The 20,649-nt window shown below is 56.4% G+C and overlaps 1 protein-coding gene across 2 annotated transcripts; it reads right to left on the bottom strand.

The window, feature by feature from the left end:
* Positions 1-6,351: 6,351 nt before the first annotated feature.
* LOC308352553 (uncharacterized protein) lies at positions 6,352-14,054 on the bottom strand (the record flags this gene model as incomplete). Of its 2 annotated transcripts, XM_080818791.1 has the most annotated exons (3): positions 14,027-14,054; positions 10,857-11,742; positions 6,352-9,194 (listed from the first exon to the last, which is right to left on the bottom strand). In XM_080818791.1, exon 2 carries the CDS (start codon positions 11,712-11,714, stop codon positions 11,103-11,105), a length of 612 nt encoding a protein of 203 aa, XP_080674917.1. In that variant the 5' UTR covers positions 11,715-11,742; positions 14,027-14,054. The 2 variants fall into 2 exon arrangements, with proteins under 2 accessions (XP_080674917.1, XP_080674918.1); XM_080818792.1 differs by lacking the exons at positions 6,352-9,194; positions 14,027-14,054 and adding an exon at positions 13,865-13,970 and having other exon boundaries at positions 11,103-11,742.
* Positions 14,055-20,649: the final 6,595 nt, after the last annotated feature.

Genomic DNA, 20,649 nt, shown 5'->3' with positions numbered 1-20,649 from the left:
GCCACTCTCCCATCGGCCTCTGCTACGAAAGCCTGGCGTGTTGATGCCAAGTTCGGGTTATTTTCTTACTTGAATACATTTTACGCATAACATGTGGAAGCTGAAGATGTACGATGTGTTGCTTGATATATTTCCATATTTTAATATGACTGCAGTTCTACGATATCTATCACATTCCATAACTATAGGACGATATTGCTGTCTATACTCACTCTGCTGAGGGTTGGATCTCCGTGGCTCATTCACTATGCCTGGCACGTTTATACCCGTAAACAAGGTCAGTCTGGTCCCCTTCATCTCATTCAGGTTCTCGATAGCTAACCACATACTCAGCCAAATGACGCATCTCACACATCTTGCACCTTATAAAGGAAATAACTCCATTCATGGGATGCACAAAGATGGAAAGATAGGAACTCTATAATTCCCCGAAAATAGGTCTGGGTACCCATTAGCCATTGGTACAACACCCAGGGCTTATGGGTTTTGTAAAATTACGAGGACGCCGAAGACTATTTTTAATTTAAAATACCAAAAGAAATCTGCCAAGTCGAAATCAAGAAATCTTCGGGGAAATGTCTACAAGCAGTCGCTAACTTTGAAATGTAGTCTCGAAAAGATTTCATTACATATGAAACAATTCCTAAGAACAGACAACAGACAGAACTATGAAAGATGTGTTTGGGTTTGGTTTTGTCCTATTTACTTATTTTTGCTTTGGGTTTTTAATTACAAATACATTGAATCTTAGCTAAAGCTTTTTCTTCATCTGCTGAGATGACCATGTTTTTTCTCCATTTATCTGTTGAAGGGTATATTTCTTTAACAGATTTTTTTCCAACGTTGAACAACCCATGTCTTTGTTCAATAAAATCTTCTTGGCCATGACATATTTCTCAATAGATTTCAGGATTTGATTTGCTAATATTTATTTTGGATTTGTGTGATTATATTCCAAAGCGACATTGACCTAAAAAAGTCCTCCATTGTGTTGTCCCCATTTGGTTTCATTTTCAAGGTTTTGCTTGACCTCATTAAGAGTTTGGAACTGTGTCTCCCCCGTTCTCTGGAACTGACTGTAATGATCCTCTCTTCACGAGGGGTTGACACACCTTCCCAGTTAAAGCCACCTGGGCTCCCCGTCTTGAATTGGGCGTGGGGTGGTGTAAGTTGATGACTGATTCAATTAACCTTAGACTCACGGGGATATCCAGATTGTTTAAGTCTCTCTGGGGAATTTATGTTCTTCTAGAAAATGATCCATTTTCTGTGACTGTAAATTGACATAAACTGTGATTTTTTTGTGTGTGATTTTTCAAAATCTGTGTTGTGCCCATAGCTACACCCTCCTTCCCGTTTCCAGCATCATTTATACGTGACTTCTCTCTTTTTAGCTGGAGATTTTTCTATTTTATTTGTCTTTTCAAAGAATGGGTTTGGGTTTTATTGAGTCTCTAATAGTATTTTGTTTGCGACCCTACCCACGTCTGTGCTCTTCTTCAGGCACATTCTATTGTATATTTTCTGACATTGTAAGCTGAGTTCTTCATGTTTTGATTTTCGAAGTTTCTTCTCTTTGAATGAGTACCTTTAAGGCCAAAGTTTCCCTCTAATGACTACTTTCATTATACAGCACAAGTTCTTTGTTTTGTTTTTTAAGATTTTATTCATTTATTTGCAAGAGAGAGAGAGCATGAGCCGGGTGAGGGGCAGAGGGAGAGGGAGAGGGGGAAGCAGGCTCCCCGCTGAGCAGGGAGCCCAGTGCAGGGCTTGATCCCAGGATCCTGGGATCATGACCTGAGCTGAAGTCAGATGCTTAAACAACTGAGCCACCTAGACCCCCCCTTTTATTTATTTACTAATTTGAGAAAGAGTGTGTGATCTGTGGGAGGGGCAGAGAGAGAGGGAGAGAGAGAGAGAATCTCCAGCAGACTCCCCACTGATCACAAAGCCCCATGTGGGGCTTGATCCCGCAGCCCTGAGATCACCACCAGAACCAGAATCAAGAGGCAGACGTTCAACCGACTGAGCCACCCAGGCGCCCCAGTACAGCACACGTTTTGAAATGCAGTGTTTTCATAACCATCCGTTCATAAATATTTTGCCATGTCCATTACACTGTCTTCTGTGATCTGTGAATTATTAGTGTTTTTTTAATTAGTGTGTTTTTAAGTCCTTGAATATACAGAAACTTTAGTTATTTTGTTATTAATTATTTCTAATTTTATTGCATTGAGTTCACAGAATATGGTGACCATAAATACTTTCCAGCTAGGGGGGAGGCAACAGGAACCGAGAGAAGCTCCCCAAATGATATTTTTGTTCCCTCCCCAATGCTATACCCAGAGCACAAATCCAATCGAAGCCGACATTCCGACATTCATGCAACCAGGCCATCGACTTGTTCCCTGGGGTCCCGGGCTCAGACACCCCAGTCCCAGACCTGCAAATTTCCCCTGAGTCTTTGAGGGCTTTACACACAAGGAAAGGAATCATCAGATGATGTTCAAATGCTGTCATTGGAGATCAACCAAAAACATGAGAAATTAAATCTGTTCTTTTTAAAGATTTTATTTATTTATTTATTTGAGAGAGAGCACAAGTGGGGGTTAGTGGCAGAGGGAGAGGAAGAAGCAGGCTCCCCAGTGAACAGGGAGCCCGACGCAAGGCTCGATCCCAAGACCCCAGGATCATGACCTGAGTTAAAGGCAGATCTTTAACCAACTGAGCTACCCAGGCACACTGAGAAATTAAATCTTAAGAAAAAAAGGGCACAAGGCATATGAATAATGTGCCAACTAAGAGTGAGGGAGAGGGGCGCCTGGGTGGCTCAGTGGGTTAAGCCGCTGCCTTCGGCTCAGGTCATGATCTCGGGGTCCTGGGATCGAGTCCCACATCGGGCTCTCTGCTCAGCAGGGAGCCTGCTTCCCTCTCTCTCTCTCTGCCTGCCTCTCTGTCTACTGTGATCTCTCTCTGTCAAATAAATAAATAAAATCTTTAAAAAAAAAAAAAAAAAAAAAAAAAAAAAAAAAAAAGAGTGAGGGAGAGTAGTGAGAGGAGAGTACTGGTTGGACAAGCAAGACAGCCCACTGCCTGTCAGTTCACCCCCGTCCGGGGACACGTGCTCGGGCACGCCCTCATAATCCCCCACGACTGACACTGTGGGCACCCCCGCCCCGACCGACACTGGCCATAGGGACCCGTGTGCCTGTGCCACAGGCACTATCCCAGGGCTCACTGGCAATGTCGGCAATGCCGGGAGAATGGACTGTATCCAAGGGACTCCCTCAAGGGACAGTGGCTGGTCACACCAAAAGCCACCTTGGGGACTCTGCGTGTGAGACAAAGAGAAGGACACCCCGGGCAGGAGGCGAGGAAGCCAAGGGCAGTGGCAGAAAGCGGCATTAGCGACAAGGCGGAGGGCGCCGCAGCCAGCACCAGACAGGAGGTGGGAAACTGGCCAGTGTGTCCTCCTTCTTACGTTCACATCGAGACGGAGCCCTCCCCGATCCCAAGAACTCCCCACGCCACACACCCCCCCGGGGACTTCTGGGAGCGCTCACCTGCGGAGAAGTCCGCCTGTCCCCTCCGTCCCTCAGCCTGTGTTTTCTCACCTCCCAGGACCCCCTGGGCACCCCACGCCACCCACCTCCAGAGCGCCTCTGGCCCCGCACACGGACACAGTTCACGCCGCTCCTAGAAACGGAGGCTCTGTTGAACCCACGTGCTTTAAACTTAATGTCCGTGGGGCGCTGCTTGTCCCTAGAAGACAAGGAGAAGGACCAGCTCGTCCCCTCACGAATGAAAGAATTTCAGGTCCTTCCCACGTTTCAGAGGCCCCTATCCCCAGGGGCTCTGCCTAACAAAAGCTTTTACAAATGATTATTGTGAGGGCGCCTGGGTGGCTCAGTGTGTTGCACATCCAGCTCTCGGGCCGTGGGGGGGATCGAGCCCCGAGCCAGGTCCCACACTCAGCACGCGCTCGCTCTCTTTCTTTCAAATAAACAAGCCTTTAAACAACTAAAATAAAAATAATTATAATTAAACACAACAGATAACATGCTGTCTTGAAGCATCTGACTCTGAAACTGCCCAAGTCCCAGGCTAGTTAGGGACGAGCCGGGAGAATTTGTTTTACATGGGTTTAACCGATGACCTTCCAGAAACAAAGGGCGGCTCCAAGGGGTCTTTCTGTCTCTGCCGCTAGAAACTGCAGTCATCTCGCCTCAAGAAAGAAAAAAAGTTCTAGTCCTACAAGCATCTCTGGAGTAGAGGAGGCAGCGGCCACACAAGGCGGAGGATTCTGCTCCGGGCAGCCCCAAAGAGCCCACACAAGCGGTACAGAAGCGACTATGGAATTTCATCCCTGAAAGAAACTTCAGAGGGTGGCTCGTCTGCACGGCTCACTTCCTGCATCAGAACTAACTGCCGTTCAAAATGGCAAAGATCTTGGGGCACCTGGGTGGCTCAGTGGGTTGAGCATCCAACTCTCGGTTTTGGCTCAGGTCACGATCTCAGGGTCGTGGGATCAAGCCCCGTGTCAGGCTCTGTGCTCAGCGGGGAGTCTGCTCCCTGCTCTCTCTTTCCTTCTCCCTCTTCCCCTCCTCAACCTCACTTGTGCTCACTCTCTCTCTCTCAAATACATAAACAAATCTTTTTTAAAAATATTTTTTAAATTGTAAGGGTCTTGCAAAGCCACATAGCAATACTAGACCCCAGCCCTTGACCCTTGATCTAGATTCTTGGGCCTTGCCTCCAGTTGGGAGGGGCCTCAGAGCAGCCTCAGGCCTGGCCCCCCCGAAGGAGATGGCTGTCCCAATCTGTTCATTTACTGGCAGTTTTTTGCTGAAAATCTACAGGTAACTGGCCCCACACAGAACTGAATAAAGATACTTGTGATCTCTTGCATGTGCAAAGCGCTTCAAGCCTGTATTCCTCAAGATATTTCCTTAGTCTGGGGTCTTCCTAGAAGCAGAGCCTGAGACAAGGATTCCGTCCAAGGGGAATAAGTACTATTGAGACGTGCTCTCCGGAGAAGGGGAGTGGGAAGCAAGACTGGGTGGGGAAAGAGCCAGTGATGGGGTCTTGGCTGGAAACTGGTGTCCTCAGATCCCCTGGGGGGTTTCTGAGCCCAGGCTGCATTCTAGAGCTCACCCCCTGCCCAGGTCATCCTTAGTGGGGGTTGGCTGGGGCAGCCCCATAGCCAACCAGCTGTGAACCATCAGCAGCCAATACTCACGATAGCTCGGAAAAGGCACCTGGTGTGGCGCCAGCAGCATCCATAGCAGACATCCTCTCACTTGGGCGTCATTCCCGTGAAGGCACTGAGGCCTGGCCATGTTTGGAAGGGGCTTAGACAAAGGGGAGAGGCGGACCCACGGAGTGGGGGGAAGAACTGCTCTGTGAGCCACCTGCTTCCTCACCCAGGACTGGTCACTTTCTGGGCCCTTCTGTCCAGGTCAGGAGAGGTGCTGCTGGCAAACATCCCTAGGATGGGGTGGGGACCGCTGCCACCGGGGTCCTGAACCCTGCTGGAGGCGGCATCTTGTCTCTACACCCACGAGCCAGCCTCAGAGGAATGCGCATCTCCATCTCCTCCCAGAAGGGTGAACGGAACGTCTGAGTCAAAAGGCCAGCTGGGGCGGAGGGAAAGCGACAGTGCAGAGTGCCTACACACCCAGTTGTCTGGGGATCTCACTGACATGCAGCTCCTGACTCGGGTCCTGGAGTGAGGCAGCCACTGTGCATGGACAAGGTCCCAGGTGGCTCGATGGTGCTGGTCGGAGCAAGAGCGACGTACTACCCACCGGGAGCCCACTCACTGCTTCTCCTTCTGGTTGCCCCTGGTGAACCGGCCCTTCACTGGCTCGCGGACCACGGGATCCAGGAGGCACTGACCCCTCGGTGGCAGTGCGGGGCCCGGTCTGGCCATTCAGATCACTGCCCTCCGCAGAAGGGCTCGGGCCTTTAGGGCAGGAACCGAGCCTCAGCAGGCCGAGGGCTTCTTCCTGTCCTGTGTGCGAGCTGGGCTGGCAGCCCCCAAGAGGAAGGGCAGAGCCAAAGACGGGCTGGGGACCTGGCTGTCACCATCAAGTCCCTGCACGGCTGCCCCATGAGCCGACACGTCCCCATTTTGGCACTCGTCACTTTGAGTGGGACGAGAGCGCTGCCTGACTGAGCCCCAGCAGACCCAAGTTCCAAAGTCCTCTCCTTGAGTCACTGCCCCTCAGGACCTTCCTTGGCTGATAGAAACAATTGACGCGGCCCCAAATCTGACTCAAAGAGCAGAACACAGGGGCACATGGTGGCTCCTCAGTTGAGTGTCTGACTCTTGATTTGTTTTTTAAGTTTTATTCATTTATTTGACAGAGAGAGACAGAGATAGCAAAAGAGAGGAGGAGTGGGGAGAAGAGGGAGCAGTAGCCCCCCCCCCCCCCCCGCTGAGCAGGGAGCCCAACGCGGGGCTCAATCCCAGGGTGCTGGGATCATGACCCGAGCTGAAGGCAGACCCTCACGACTGAGCCACCCAGACGCCCTTGACTCTTGACTTTTGGCTCAGGTCATGATCTCAGGGGCAGGAGATAGAGCCTGAAGTCGGGGCCCGCACTCAGCGGGGAGTCCGCTTGAGATTCTCTCTCGCCCTCTGCCCCTCCCCTCGCTCCCGCTCTGTCTCTCAAACAAATAATTGTTAAAAAAAAAAAAAAAAAAAAAAGACTAGGACACGGAAGCAAGGTTCTGGGGTGAGCCTTGGCCGTGATCAGGGCCCGTGCCTCGGCGCCAACAGCAGGAGGGAAGTCGCTCACGCACGGGGGCAGGCGGCCAAGCTACTCATCGCTGCGATGCTGTGGCTTTTGAGCTGTGCTTTCTCCAGCCTTCGGCCACCACGGAACATAACTCCTCGAGACAGAACGGAGGCAGAGCTAGAAGCCACCGCCCGGCTCCCAGCTGAGGCCCAAATGACCACAGGTCACGCCAGCTGATGTCGAGGGAACATTTATTCCACTTGGTCAGCCCCGGCCGGTCTTAGTGGCCAACGGAAATATCCAGCCCCGACACCATTGCCACGCACTCCTGCGTAGCCACGTCGGGGGTCCCTCCTGCCCCGCTGCCCCAGATAGGGGAGGACCCGAGGGCCCCTACGGCCATTACTGCCCCGGGGGGAGCCAGCTCATGACCCAGCAAAATGCACCCATGCGGAACTCACTCACGGCTCCTCTCCTCCTCACCGCCAGTCACCGCACAGCCTCCAGCACTGGACCCATCAGCCAGCTGACAAGTATTTCCTGAGTGTTACGAGCCCCGCCCCGCGCCGGACCCTGCTGGGGCTTCAAGAAGACACGGCCCATCCCCGCCCTCAGGGGGCTCACAGTCTAGCTGGAGACCCAGCACACGCACAGCCACACGCGTGCGCACGGACGACTCGGGGTCCCCGAGGGTGAGGCGGCGTGTCAACACAGGTACTGTTCGGCGGATGAGGATGGAGGGCCTGGCGGAGAAGAGGGACCGGCAGGGTGGGGGAAGGGCCACAGTTTGGAGCAATTCCAGGGAAGACAGAGAAGGCAACAGCGGATGTGGGCGGCACGGTTCCAGGGAAGGGAGAGGAGAGGACAAGCAGCAGAGGAGAGAGGGCATCTGTGAGGCTCCCTCCAGGCGGGCCAAGGGTCAGATCACATGGAAGCTTCTAGAGCACAGATTGCCTCCTCTTCCTCTGCTCTCCCCCTGAGCAGTTTGATATCAGGACGAGGAGGATGGCAGATGGCCCGTAAGACCCTCTGTGCCAGACCCCATGGGAGACAAGACCAGCAAGGTCCTGGGCCAAGAGCCGGGGAGGCCTCCCGACAACCCTGACCAAACCCAGCTTGGCCCTGGGACCTCCCAGCAGAGCAACTGCACTGTGATCCACACAACTTAACACTGCTGGGCTTGGAACCAAATCCCATGGCTATAGGCCTCTCGCTACCCCCAAGGATTGCACTAAATATAACGGCATCATGATCGATGAGTTGTCAACAAAAACCCATCCCAGCCCTAATCGCCAACATCTTTTCAGGTCGAGTGGTTCATTCTGAGGAGGTCAGTGAGCTCCAGGCCAACCAGCTCAGGGTGAAAACCAAAGTCGTCACCCCTGTCCCACTGTCCACGCCGGAGCACTGGCAGGCCGCAGGAGTGAGGCTTGGTCTCCCTGCCCAGCCGTCTCCACCCCATGCCCGGCTGCGGCTGAACTCCTGGTCTGGCAGGGGACGGCCCGCCGCGGCTTGGCTGCTGAAAGCAGGATCCCTCCCCCAGGTAGACTCGGCCCAAGTTCATGCTCACCCCACATCCACAGAAATTCCAGCTTTCCCCGCCACCTCTACAGTGAAATGGGAGTCCAGGCTGTGCGGCAAAAACCAGCAGCCAGGCAGCCACAACCAGCAGCCCCGAACCAGACAAGAGCAAACCCAGCCCGGGGAGCCTCCAGCAACGTCCGCAGAAGGGAGGAAAGGTTCTAGAAGCCTGGTGCACGGTCAGGCCTGGGAGAAGAGAGTGGAAGGGTCCCCTCCTCAGAATCCTTTATTCCTGAACGAGGGCAGCAAGCTCAGCCGGGGGAAGGAAAAACGCTACTTGTACCGTGACCCAGGCTCTATGTCCGGTGAAAAACGAGTGGCGGGTTGTGTCCGGGAGCTCTGAACTTGCTTGTAGATTTTTGTGTCTACGTGAGTATGCGTGTTTTCCTGGGGAGAAGGTTCATAACGTTTGTGAGATTTTCCAAGGGTCCGTGCCTCCCACAGACTAAGAACGGTCGCTCTGAGAGTGCAGCCTGCCTGCAGGTATGGGTCACGCCTGGGACAAGGCTTTGCCTCTAGAACCAGGTCTGCCACCGACTTGCCGCGTTCTCTTAGGCAGGCGCAGAGAAGCCGGCTCTCCACACAGGCATTGTCCCTGTGGCCACAGGAGAGTGGACAGTGGCCGGGCCGCCAGGACGAGCTCTTCTCCAGCTGTGACTCCCACCAGGGTGGGGGAGTTTTTCCACCGGGGCACAGAACCCGCCTCCAATTCCAGGCTCCGTGGATCGCCTCTGCAGGACACCTCCCGAGGTAGGTCTTCTTAGGGGACGTGTCCTTATGCCAGCGGGCAGGCCCCCCAGGGGTCCCATTCCTCATCTCTGGGCCCGAAGGTGCCTGACACACCGCTCAGAGGGCCTGCCCACTCCACATCTGTTCATGGAGACAAAGAAACCAGGGTCAGGTCTGGGGCTCTGACGCGGCCCTACCCAGCGCCCCCCCTCCACTCCCTCCCCCAACCCTGTGGCTAGGTGGGAGCTGTCAGCTGGGCCACCCTGCACTTGTCCGGAGCTTCGAGCCAGTCCTCTTAGCCCCCTACCAAGTGCTCTGGGATTATCGGTCTATTTTACCGCTGAGACAACCTGAGTTCAGTGTATTCAAGCTCCAGATGCCCCAGGTCCCGGTTTAATCTCATCATCTCTGCCACTAAGTACTCGTCCACATAGCAGCAGCCACCTGGTGGCAGGCCGAAGGCCACGGACCCCCAAGGAGCCACGAGGCTCTAAGAAAGGGTAGAGGGTGGGGACAGGTCTCCGGCACCTAGCAAGGTGGTGGCACAGGCTGGGCACAGAGCAAGGGCTCTGTGAGTGCAGGTCCCCTCCAATCCCCCAACTCCCTTCCTCCCAACCCACTACTGCGGATGCCATGCCCCCCCAGACCCCCACACTACCCAGGGGCACCCCTCCCCGGGATCCTACTACCTGGTCTCCAGTCCCAGTCCCCCACCCTTGACCCTCCACGTTCCCACCAGCAGGAGCCTCCCTCGCAGGCAGTGCCGTAGAGATGAAAGGTCTTGGGGGCCAGGCTTGCGCTGCTCCACCACTAAGCACTTAGGGAGATTTGGAGCAAGCTTGGCTGAGCCTCAGTTTCTTCATCTGCTAAATGGCTCAAGAAGCCTGTGCTCTGGAACACTGACTTGGAATCGGGGACCTGGGGGCCAGACCTGGCTCTCCCCTTGGTCAAGCCTCTTAGCTAGGGGCCTCGTTCTCTCTTGCCCAGATAACCCCACAACCCTCAAGGCTCCTGCTCACCCCACTCTGACCTGTCCCCACAGTGCTTCCATTTCTCCTTGAGCCGCATGTCTGAGATCACCATGCTCTCCTCATTAAACAGCTTGGTGTCCTCTCTCCCTGGCCACAAGGTCCTTTGCAGGGCAAATACGAGCCTCCTCTATCTGACCCCTGCCTCAGAGACCCTCCACCTTCGCTCTCCCTAGAGCACTTCTATTCATCCCCAGAACCCAGTTTAAGCCATCAGACTGCCTTGGGGACACCAATCCCCTCCCCCACCTCCCAGAGCACTTTATAGTCTGTCCCTTAGGAGAGCCTGCAACCCCCGTGTTGGTAACAAGTGTCCCCCCCTCCAAGGTTTTGTGTCTGTACCTCCTCCCAAGAGCACAGCACTTAGGACACACCGCGGTGCTCAGTAGAAGTTTCTGGAGCAGTGAGGTCATCCTCTTTTATCTGGTAATGTTTAACTACAATCCTCACACTATCCCAGGGAGAAGTCCCTTGTTAAATGCAACTTACAGATGAAAAAACTGAGTCATGAAGTGATGTGACTTCTCAAGTACGCCAGATAGTAAGTGATGGGGCCAGGAGGCCGTGGGGGCTGGGGGTGGCCTGGGCATTGTGGAGAGGGGCCCTCTCCAGGTGGCTTCCAACTCTGACATTGTGGGAATGAAGATCTAGTAAGAAGCTAGTCATAGCCCCAGAGCCCAGGGCATCCCACCTCTCCTGCCTGTTCCCCGGCCCCACCCCACAACCCCTGCCCAGGCCTGAGAGGGGCTCCGGGTGGCCCTTCGATCTCACCTACCCTAGGCCGGCTGAGCATGAGGAGGAAAACCAACGCAGGGGCCCAGAGGCCAGCCAGGGGGTGGAGAAGACACGGGAGGAGGCGTCCCAAGCCGGGCAGCGGCCCACTCCTTCCAGACCCCGAGCCAGCCCTCCCCGTCTCCAGGGGTCGCGTCCAGAACGGGGGCCGCGGCCCAGCGCCCTCTCCGGGAGTCGTGGACGCGGCCCCGGGGCCGGAGACAGGCGGCGGCGGCGGGCCCGGGGCGCATCAGAGCACGCGGCCTAAGTGGGCCGCCGGGCCGTCGGGCGCGTGGCCGTGGCTGCGCTGGTGGGTCTTGAGCGAGCCCTCGCGCGCGAAGCTCTTGCCGCAGCGGGCGCAGAAGTAGGGCCGCCGCTCCCCGAACACGCCGGGCCGGCGCGGGTGCGGCGCGGGCATGCGCGCGTGCGTGCGCTGGTGGTTGAGCAGGAAGCGCGGCTCGCGAAAGCAGCGGCCGCACTGCGCGCACTGGTGCGGCTTCTCGCCGCTGTGGATGCGCTGGTGCGTGAGCAGGTTCTGCTTGAGGCTGAAGCAGCGGCCGCACTCGGGGCAGGGGAAGGGCCGCTCGCCGGTGTGCGTGCGCTGGTGCACCTCGAGGTTGTGCTTGACGCTGAAGGCCTTGCCGCACTCGGGGCATACGAAGGCGGCCGCGCGGCCGCCCCCCGCGTGCGCCTTCTGGTGCCGCACCAGGCTGGGCTGCTGCGAGAAGGTCTGGCCGCACAGCGGGCAGCGGTGGGGCTGCTCCTCCGCGGGGTGGTGGATGACCAGGCCTCGCTCGTCCCCCAGGCCCTCCTCCCCGTCCCCCGCAGGGGACCCGCCCCCCGAGGACGCCAGCTCTGTCATGGGCGCTTCCAGCCGCGGTCACCAGCCCCTGGGGAGGCAGAAGCGGAGAGAGAGGAGTCAGAAGAGGGGCGGTGGGGGAGCATCCAAGGGTGAGCCGGCCCCCAGGCTCGGGGAGGACATTGCACTGGCTGCCCTCAGCTTCGGCATCGGCCCCCTCTACCGTCTTGTTCAGGCCAGCGTCTCCCGGCTGGAACGCCCCTCTTTCTCCTCTACCCACTAATCACAGCCTGCCCCTCCTTAAGGCCTTTATTAAGTGCCACCTCCTCCCCAAAGCCTTCCCTGACCCCTCCGGCCCCTGCTGAGCCCTATGGCCCAACCCTATGACCCCGAGTCACCACAGGCATGCAGGTCAGGCCCCCTCTGTCTCCTGGCCCTGTGCCTGCCGTAAGGACAGAGCCGTCTCCCTCTCGTATCTCCCCCACCAAGCACTGTGCCCGCCACACGACATTGGATAAATGCCGATAGGTAACATTCGGGGGCTTCTAGTGTTACAACTTAGACTGCCCCTGGATAGGTCTTATCTCTCCAACTAGAATCTCAAGGAGAAGGGTGCATCCCCAATCTGGAGGGAAGGGTGGGGTCACGCTGTGGGTCGAAGATATTTTTGAAAAGCTTAAAAGAAGAAACAAAACAAAAACCCTGTGAACTTGAAAGTGATCTCAATTAAACATTAAAGGCAGCAGCTCTCTGTTTATCTGAATGAGGCTTGCCCCTGAAAGGTTTGCAAATCCCTGAAAGGGAGTGTAAGCTCCCAGGAGCTGGTCTCAGCTTGATTCCTCTTGGCATCCCCAGGATACAGACGCCTGGCCCAGTGCTCCACAAACACCCGCAAGTTCTGCTCTATCCCATTCATGCTGGTTCTGCTGAGGCTTCTCTTCCCCAGGGCACTGTGTTCCTCTTGAATAGTTTGCCACTGTCCTCACAGCAACCCTGGGGAAAGAGCAGGGCCTTTCTCAGCCCTGCTTTCTAGATGGGGTAACTGAGGTCAGTTTACTCCCCCAAGGTCACACAAGGTGAGCCAGGACTAGGCCCTAAGTTCCCTGACTCAATGGCAAAAGCTCTTTTCAATGAATCAGCTGCTCATAAACTAAACTCCCCTCAAAATACACACACACACACACACACACACACACACACACACGACCACCACCACTCTCCTGGCCGCCACAGAGTTAGAGACACCCAAAGCACCACTGCTCCTGGAGGAGGTCACTGCCTGCCGCCACCACCTCCCTGTCCTCCCAAAAACCTAGGGCTCCTGCAGAACACGGGGGCCTGTTCCAGAGTAGGCTGGGGCCACTCCCCTGCAGCCCTCCATCCCCATCAGGGACCTAGACATCCACGCAGGCCTTCTCCACGCTTCCAGATCTCACTGCTTGCTACAACCTCAGTCGACCTATCTGCAGAGTGGGATCTCCAAGATCCCCCTTTTGTCTCCCTCTCCCCTCAGGCCAGCGTGGAACACACACTCACCCTGGAGAAGGGGACAAGTGCTACTTGCAGCAGACCCCACCCACAAGGCTTTCCCCAGCCAGCTGCATTGACATTTGCAAAGACAGACCATCACAGTCCTCTTGGCCAGACTCAGCAGGGCCTTGTCTCCAAGCAGCCTCCGGGCTCTCCCCAGCCAAATCCCTGAGTAAGGCCCCCCACTACGGAGAAGGTCTAAAGCAAAGGCCCCCCTTTCTCCCCCAAGTTCCTCCATCCCCTCCCGCACTCACAGCCCAGGCTGCGCCCCTGTTTCTCCGGTCTCCAGCAGTGGCTCCTTCCTCTAGAGTCTGCGCTGCCCAGCGCAAATACGGTAACTCTCCCGCAGCGACTCCCGCGCCCCTTCTCCCTCGCCCCCATAAAGACGGCCAGCCTCCCGCACCGCCGTTTTTATGAAATAGATGCATGAATCAAAACAGCTGACCCCACCCACCCGACCTCCGCACACAACCGTGCAAACTCCCGTGGCCCGAGCGACCCTGGAGAAATATGGTAAACTCTGCGCCGCAACCTCGCCCCCACGAAAATACGAAGGCCTCCCACCCTGCTGCCGCAACCCACCCCAACCGGCTGCAAGCCCCGGCTCCCTCGGGGCGCGGATGCAACCCACCCCCCAGCTCCCGCAGCACCCCCGGGAGGATCACGCAACCCCGGATAAATACGTAATTAAGTCGCGGCGCTCCCCGCTCCAGGAAAGGGTCTGCGCGGCTCCCGGCAAATACGGTAGCGCGCCCGCAGTGACCCGCCCCCAAGGGTCCGGCACCGGCCTCGATAAATACGGTAATCTCCCGCCGCGGCCCCAGCCCCGGCGGCCCGGGACTCACATGGCGCCGCCTCCCGAGCCCGTCCGTCTCCTCCGCAGCGCCGCAGTCGCCAGCGTCGCCGCAGCCGCACAGCAGCCCCGTGAGGCTGGGAGGTCTAACTCGCCAGCGACCTGGCTGGCGGAAGAAGCAGGGCTGCGAGCGCGGCGCCCGCCCGGGCAGGAGAGGGAACCGGGCAGGAGCCGGTTCGGGAGCAGAACGCCCCACCGGGCGAGACACCCCAAGCTCCCGGGCCCCCGGCCTCAGCCGTTCCCATTTCAGGATCGTCCGAGGCCCCAGGCCGGCAGGTCGAGCCTCTTCCTCACCTCCCTCATCCTAAAGCCGCTCTGGCCTGGCCAGGCCCACGCACTGGCCCGCCGAGCCCAGGAAGCGGGGTGTGGGGGCGCTGGCGGCCTAAGCGGGGGCGGGAGGTGAAGGCAGGCTGCTGCGGAGCCTGTGGGAGCGGGGGTCGTGGGTGGCAGACAGCCATCGCGGGGGCAGAAGAGCAACTGCCCGAACTGACCGTGTTGCCAAAGCCTTCCCCACCCCACCCCGGACCCTCTGGCCCGGTTTATGCCACCAGGACGCCAGGGGACACGGAAGAAGTAACACCCCAACTGTCCCTGCCTTCTCTGCACTGGACCCATTCCGCACAAGCCGAAGATACCCCACAAAAGAGCTTCCGATGACACCCCCCCGGGACAGGGCTGGGCTGAATCCCAGCTTCCACCTGTCCTTCCATAATAACACCCCTTACCTATACCTTACTTGTCTTTTTACAAAGCCGTTTCCATATATTATCTCATGGGAGCCTCCCAATAACCAGGAGCCATCTAGGTTGCAGGGGTATCATTATCCTATTTTATAGATGGGAAAAGAAAAGAAAATTGAGACGGCGCGGCTTCCCTGGAGACCCGCAGCCCTAAGTGGCCGAGGTCGATGGGAAGACAGGCCCACCAGCGTGCTCACCCCTCCCAGCATCACTCTGGTGCCTAGACCGCCAAACAGAAACAGGGTGCCATGATCGTGGCTGGAAATAAGCTTGTCAAGAGTTTAAAAAAAAAAAAAAGTGCTTCCGAATTTACACTTCACAGATAAAGAGGCCAGAAGGGAAAGCGATCTTTTTTAAGTGGAAAGTACTAGAGGAATATCAAGTAGCCTTTTTCTCTGTGGCCCCTGGTAGCTGCCAGGTGGTGGGCAAGGCAGAGCATCTTACAACAGATGGTGGACATGGCTGCTGGGGTGGCGTCCACCCTGAGGAGGGGCTTGGGGAGACACAGGCCTCCTGGCCCCATGAGGCAGCCCCCCACCCCTCGGCAGGTTTCAGTGGGCCCTCCTGGGAACCGCACAGTTCCTGGCAAGGTCCACCTAGAAATACACTCAATCCCTTATTCTCAACGCCAGACCTGAAAATCGGCCCTGCCGGCTCGCACCTCGCTCTGTGAACCAGTTGATCCCAGCGGGTCCGCGTCTGGCCCTCTCAGGCCTCTCCAGGACCCCCCAGGCCACCCCATCCATGCTGCTCCTGTGGGGCTTCTCGAGCTAGACATCCCAAGGAGATTGGTATTTAAAATAGAGGCACCAGGGAGGGAATTCTGAGAAGCCAAAAGAAATGAACCCACCAGGACAGATGTTCTCATGACATTACCAAAAGGAGCCCCTAACCCCTGATGACACACAGCCCCCCTCTGCCCAGGTGCTGGAGCTTTGCTCACGGAACAGCCACGCCTCGCACCTGCCCAGCTCCTGCTACAAAAGTCGTCAGCTGCCGAGAGCCACCGGCCTCCATCCCTTCTACAGGCTACAGGAGAAATGGGGACACTCAGTCAATGACTAGGTTTTTCAAAAACAAAACCAACAATGCACCCGAAGATATCACCCATGCTTTTAGCAGCATTTTCTAAGTAAGCTATGCCAAAGCCGCAAGGCACACAGCTGGGGGACGGGCGTGGGAGGGAGGCGACAGCCCCTAAACCCCACCCCGTCTCAGTGGGCGATGCCGAGGGCCCAGGGCTCCCAGGGCCCCCAGGCTCCGGGAGGCCTCCAGTCTCTGCTCTGCCAATGATCGAGTTCTTCTGAGTCACTTCATCTCTCTGGTTTCATACACACGCACCCCCCGCAACACACGCGCACACACACACACACATTTCTCCCCACGGTTCTCATGTGCTGTGGTGGATACAACTGAATGGAGATGGGGAGCCTTTCTGCAAACGAAGCCACGCTTCTTCACCCAGGTGGGGCCCTGGATGGCAGTCACCATGGCATGGCAGTCACCACCACTCCACGAGCCTCATGTGACAGCTGGATGTTGGACCCTAACAAAGGCCTAGGTTGCTCCCAGCCAAAGCATCCCAGAGAACAGCAGGCGTGTGGCCCCCTTGCGGACAGAGGTGTGGACAGCTCAGCGGAGCCCTGGTGGGGACCCTGCTCCTCTCTCCCACACGCGGGGTGGTGGAGGCATGCTAGATGGACAGTCTCCCCCGCACCTCCGTGTGCTTCCCCGGCCAGCCCCAGACTGCTGCTCCTGCACATCCCAGCCTGGGCTTCCTCCAGCTCCTCCTGTTTTGGGCGGCATCCCAGGGTTTTCCGCTCAGCTGGGTCACCCCTTCCCTCCTGACTCACTCCTCCCATCTCCCCTAATTGGACAGGGATCACTACACGCCCCCTTCCAAAGCACGGTGCTCTGGCTTCAAACTGCAGTTTAGCACACCTTTGTTTTCCCACCAGGTTGTGGGCTCCAAAGGGCAGGGACTGTGTTTCTGGCATCTCTGGATCCCAAGGGCCCAGCATCTAACAGGCCCTCAGCCGACCCCTGGCAAATGAATGAACACACATCCGTAAGCCGCAGCTGCCAGCCGTCAGCCAGCATGCCGATGCAGCGTGAGGAATGAGGGGTTGCAGGCAAAGCCACAGCCCTGGCAGCGAGGCCTGGGAGACTCGACCGGCGACGCACGGTTGGAGACGTGGGGCTGTGCTGCGAGGTCTCATCTACTCCAAAGTTCTCTCTCCTTAACTTTAAGACCCAAGATGTGACCTACGATCAATTCAGCCGAGTCCTTAAATTTGCAGCTGGCCTCCTAACACAGGTGGAGACTTCCTTTTTATGGGATGGAACTCCATTGGGAGAAAACCCTGTGCTTCTCTTTCCATACTAAACTTGCACCCACATAAATTCAGTTCCGCAGCTTCTCATGCCACACTTCAAGTACTCAGTAGACACATGTGGCTGATGGTCGTGGTTTTGGACGGCACATTTATAGAACATTTTCCTCACCCCAGAAAGTTCTCCTGGACAGTGCCTATCTAGGGCACTGCCCCCTTCCGGTCCGAGTAACCTAGGAGGCACTACTCTCTTTTTTAACCCAAGGGACAACCTACGGGATGCTGTTCATTTTCCTCTCTTCTCTGCCATGATCCAGTGAGAGCAGGGACATATGAGAACATACTGTTTCCGGCCCCAACACTTCTCCTCCTCTTGCCAAAAGGTCAAGGGTATATATATATTTTAACCAAACGACTTAAAGAATAAAAGGAAACGTTCTCGGGTGCCTGGGTGGCTCAGTGGGTTAAAGCCTCTGCCTTCAGCTCAGGTCATGATCCCGGGGTCCTGGGATCGAGCCCCGCATCGGGCTCTCTGCTCAGCGGGGAGCCTGCTTCCTCCTCTCTCTCTCTGCTTGCCTCTCTGCCTACCTGTGATCTCTGTCTGTCAAATAAATAAATAAAATCTTTAAAAAAAAAAAAAAAAAGGAAACGTTCTCAGAAGCATCCTCCACTCCCCCAGGTGCCATCTGCTAAGTCTCCGCTGGTCCCGCTCTCCCCCTCAACCCCATCCTTGTACCTGCCCATGGGCCTCCCAGCCTCTTCCTCCAGCAGCTCCCCAGGGCTGGGGCTGAAAAGCAGGAACCCCCATCCTCCTGAGGTGGCCGCCAGCTTGCTGGCCGACTCAAAGCTTAGGTTGCTTGCCAAAGAACCACTGTTTCCCCAGTTCCTCAGTCATTTTTCTTAGCTCCCAGCCTGCTTGTTTGTTTGTTTGTTTTTTTAAGATTTTATTTATTTATTTGACAGAGAGAGATCACAAGTAGGCAGAGAAGCAGGCAGGGAGAGAGGGGAGGAAGCAGGCTCCCTGCGGAGCAGAGAGCCCGATGCGGGGCTCGATCCCAGGACCCTGAGATCATGACCTGAGCCGAAGGCAGAGGGTTTAACCCACTGAGCCACCCAGGCGCCCCCCGCCAGCCTGCTTCTAACAAAGGAACACACGGATGACGCCGGCAGTTCTGGGAACCCCAGCTCTGCCAAGCTCATCTGGCCCGTGGATCCCACCACAGTCCCGCACTTACCTGGAGGTGGACAGGACAGAAGGCCTTTACGATCTTGATCTGCTTATGTTTGTTTCCTGTTCACCTGTGAAACCCTTTTCTCTTGGCATGTTCTAGAGTATTCGGGATTGTAAACCCCTGAGACAGATCTGACCTTCCTCTCTGATTTTACGACATGCCTCTTCCCAAGCATTCCCTGGCCTAGTTTTACTATTTTACAATGAAGGAATATGAAAATTAAAGTCGACAATGCCAAGCCACCCTTGGAAAAGCCGTTGGTTGTGGCAATGGAAGGAGCTTGGCTAACAGGAGGCCCGGGCCTGCCCTGGGTTTGTGACATGACCTGGTGGGCCGCAGCATCCCCTCTTCCCTGGAGTACTCCCCGGCCACGGTCACTGACCTCACAGTGAGGCTAAGTGACATAGTGAACAACAAAGCTTTGTCAGGGAGCTGGAGCTGCGACAATTTATTCAAGAGCTGACTGAGCTACGTGTGTATTAGTGACTTCCCACAAAGGTGCCTCAACTCCTCAAGGTCAGGGACCATGGGTGCTATTGGCTGAATTGTGTCCCCCGCCCCAAATTCATATCCTGAAGCCCTGACTCCCTCCCGACAATGGAATGGCATTCAGACCTGGGTCCTTTGTGGGGGGGCAACGAAGTTTCTAGGAGGTTGTAAGACTGGGATCTTCCTTGAAGACATTAGTGCCCTTACAAGAAAGGGAAGAAATACAAGAGGGCATGTTCCCCCGTCCCCCTGCCAGGTGAGGACACAGGGAGAAGGCGGTCACGGGCGAGCCAGGAAACAGGCCCTCACCAGGAACCGGATCTGCCAGCGCCGTGATCTGGGACTCCCCGCCTCCAGACTGTGAAAAAGAAATATCTGTTGCTTAAGTCCCGTTTGTCGCGGTGGCCCAAGTATCTGGCACACAGTAGGCTTGTTAGCGAACCAACGTGTTACCACCCCCTGACCTGGCCAAGGGGACACGAGTCTCAGTAATTCTTCGCTCTGATGGATGTGGCCCCGTCCACCCTGCGACCCAAAGCACCCATCTGTGACATCAGTCACTGTGAGTCAACCAACCTTCTCATATATTAGCACGGGGAAGAAAGCTTCGTTTAGGCCTCATTAACCCCAAGTCCTGCCAACACAGCTGTTGGACTGCTTTGGTCATCAGACAGAGGCCATCTGGGGATGAGGACACCTCCAATGGTATAGAAAGTCCCACCTGACTGAGATCTTCAGTGGCTGTCTGCGCTGCCCCTCAGGCACCCGAATCCCCGGGGCTCCGGGGTCTGGCAGGTCTATCCCTGCGGCCAGCAGCTTTCCGACGCAGGAGTGGTACTCTGGGACGCCTTCCTGGAGGATGCGGGCTTGCTTGACTGGGTCTCAGGATTTGCTCAGCGGCAAAGTGGAAGATGCAAACGGCCCATGTGTAAAGCAGGTTGTGCTGAGATCCGGGGCACTGGGCCTCCCCGAGGGGGGGCAGCCTGGGAAAGGAGCTGCAGGAGGGGGCAGGCATTCCAGGAAGGTAGGAGAGCACCTAGGGCCTAGCAAAAACCTCGCTGGACCTCGAGCCCAGCTCTCACACGGACGGCAACCACGGGGCACAGCGGGCCCAGGGGGAGAGTTCACAGCAGGGCTTGTGATGTAACCAAGCCCAGGCCCAGGAGTGGGCCACCCGGCTGAGCGCTAACCATTCCTGGCACTGTGTCCCCTGGACAAACCGGATCACCCCCGCAGATCTTTCTGTGCTGTTACAACAAGGAGAGCCCCTGCCACATGAAAGGAATTCAACAGAATCTGAGAAAGTGGTGACCAACCAACCAGAAGCCAGATGAAATCTGGCAGCTCCTGGAGGAGGCAGCTGGGCCCCTGGGAGGGGCAGGCAGGCTCGGTTCCTCCTCCCAGAGAATGCTACAGCCCCCCCTTTTTCCTTGCACCTCCCAGCCAGCCAAACCCTAATACCCCCACCGCCCAGCTCTCTGGCAATTCCCTCCCCTCCTATGGGAGGACACCAGCCAAGGACACAGGCCCACCCTGGAGCCATGGGTCCTCCTGTCAGAGCCAGGGCCCCAGCACCTTGCTTTGGAAGGGGCCTGGGAGGCAGCGGTGGGGGGGTGGGGGTGGGTAGAGGTTGAGGAGGGATGTGGGAAGATACCAGGCTGGTTTGGAGAGGGCAAGAGAACACTGCCGTCCACTCCCAGCAAGAACCGGGCGTGAGGAGCTGCTCGGCTCGTGCCTAAAGGTCGCTGGCCTGGTCCTGAGGATACCACAGCGCGCGCACAGACTTGGGGTTCCAAAAGGGAGGCTTATAAAGGACAAGGA

The sequence above is a fragment of the Martes martes genome (genome assembly GCF_963455335.1).
Source record: "Martes martes genome assembly, chromosome: 11".
NCBI classification, from domain to species: Eukaryota; Metazoa; Chordata; class Mammalia; order Carnivora; family Mustelidae; genus Martes; species Martes martes.
Note: the sequence above shows the minus strand (reverse complement) of the source record. Positions and strands in the feature narration are given on the sequence as shown.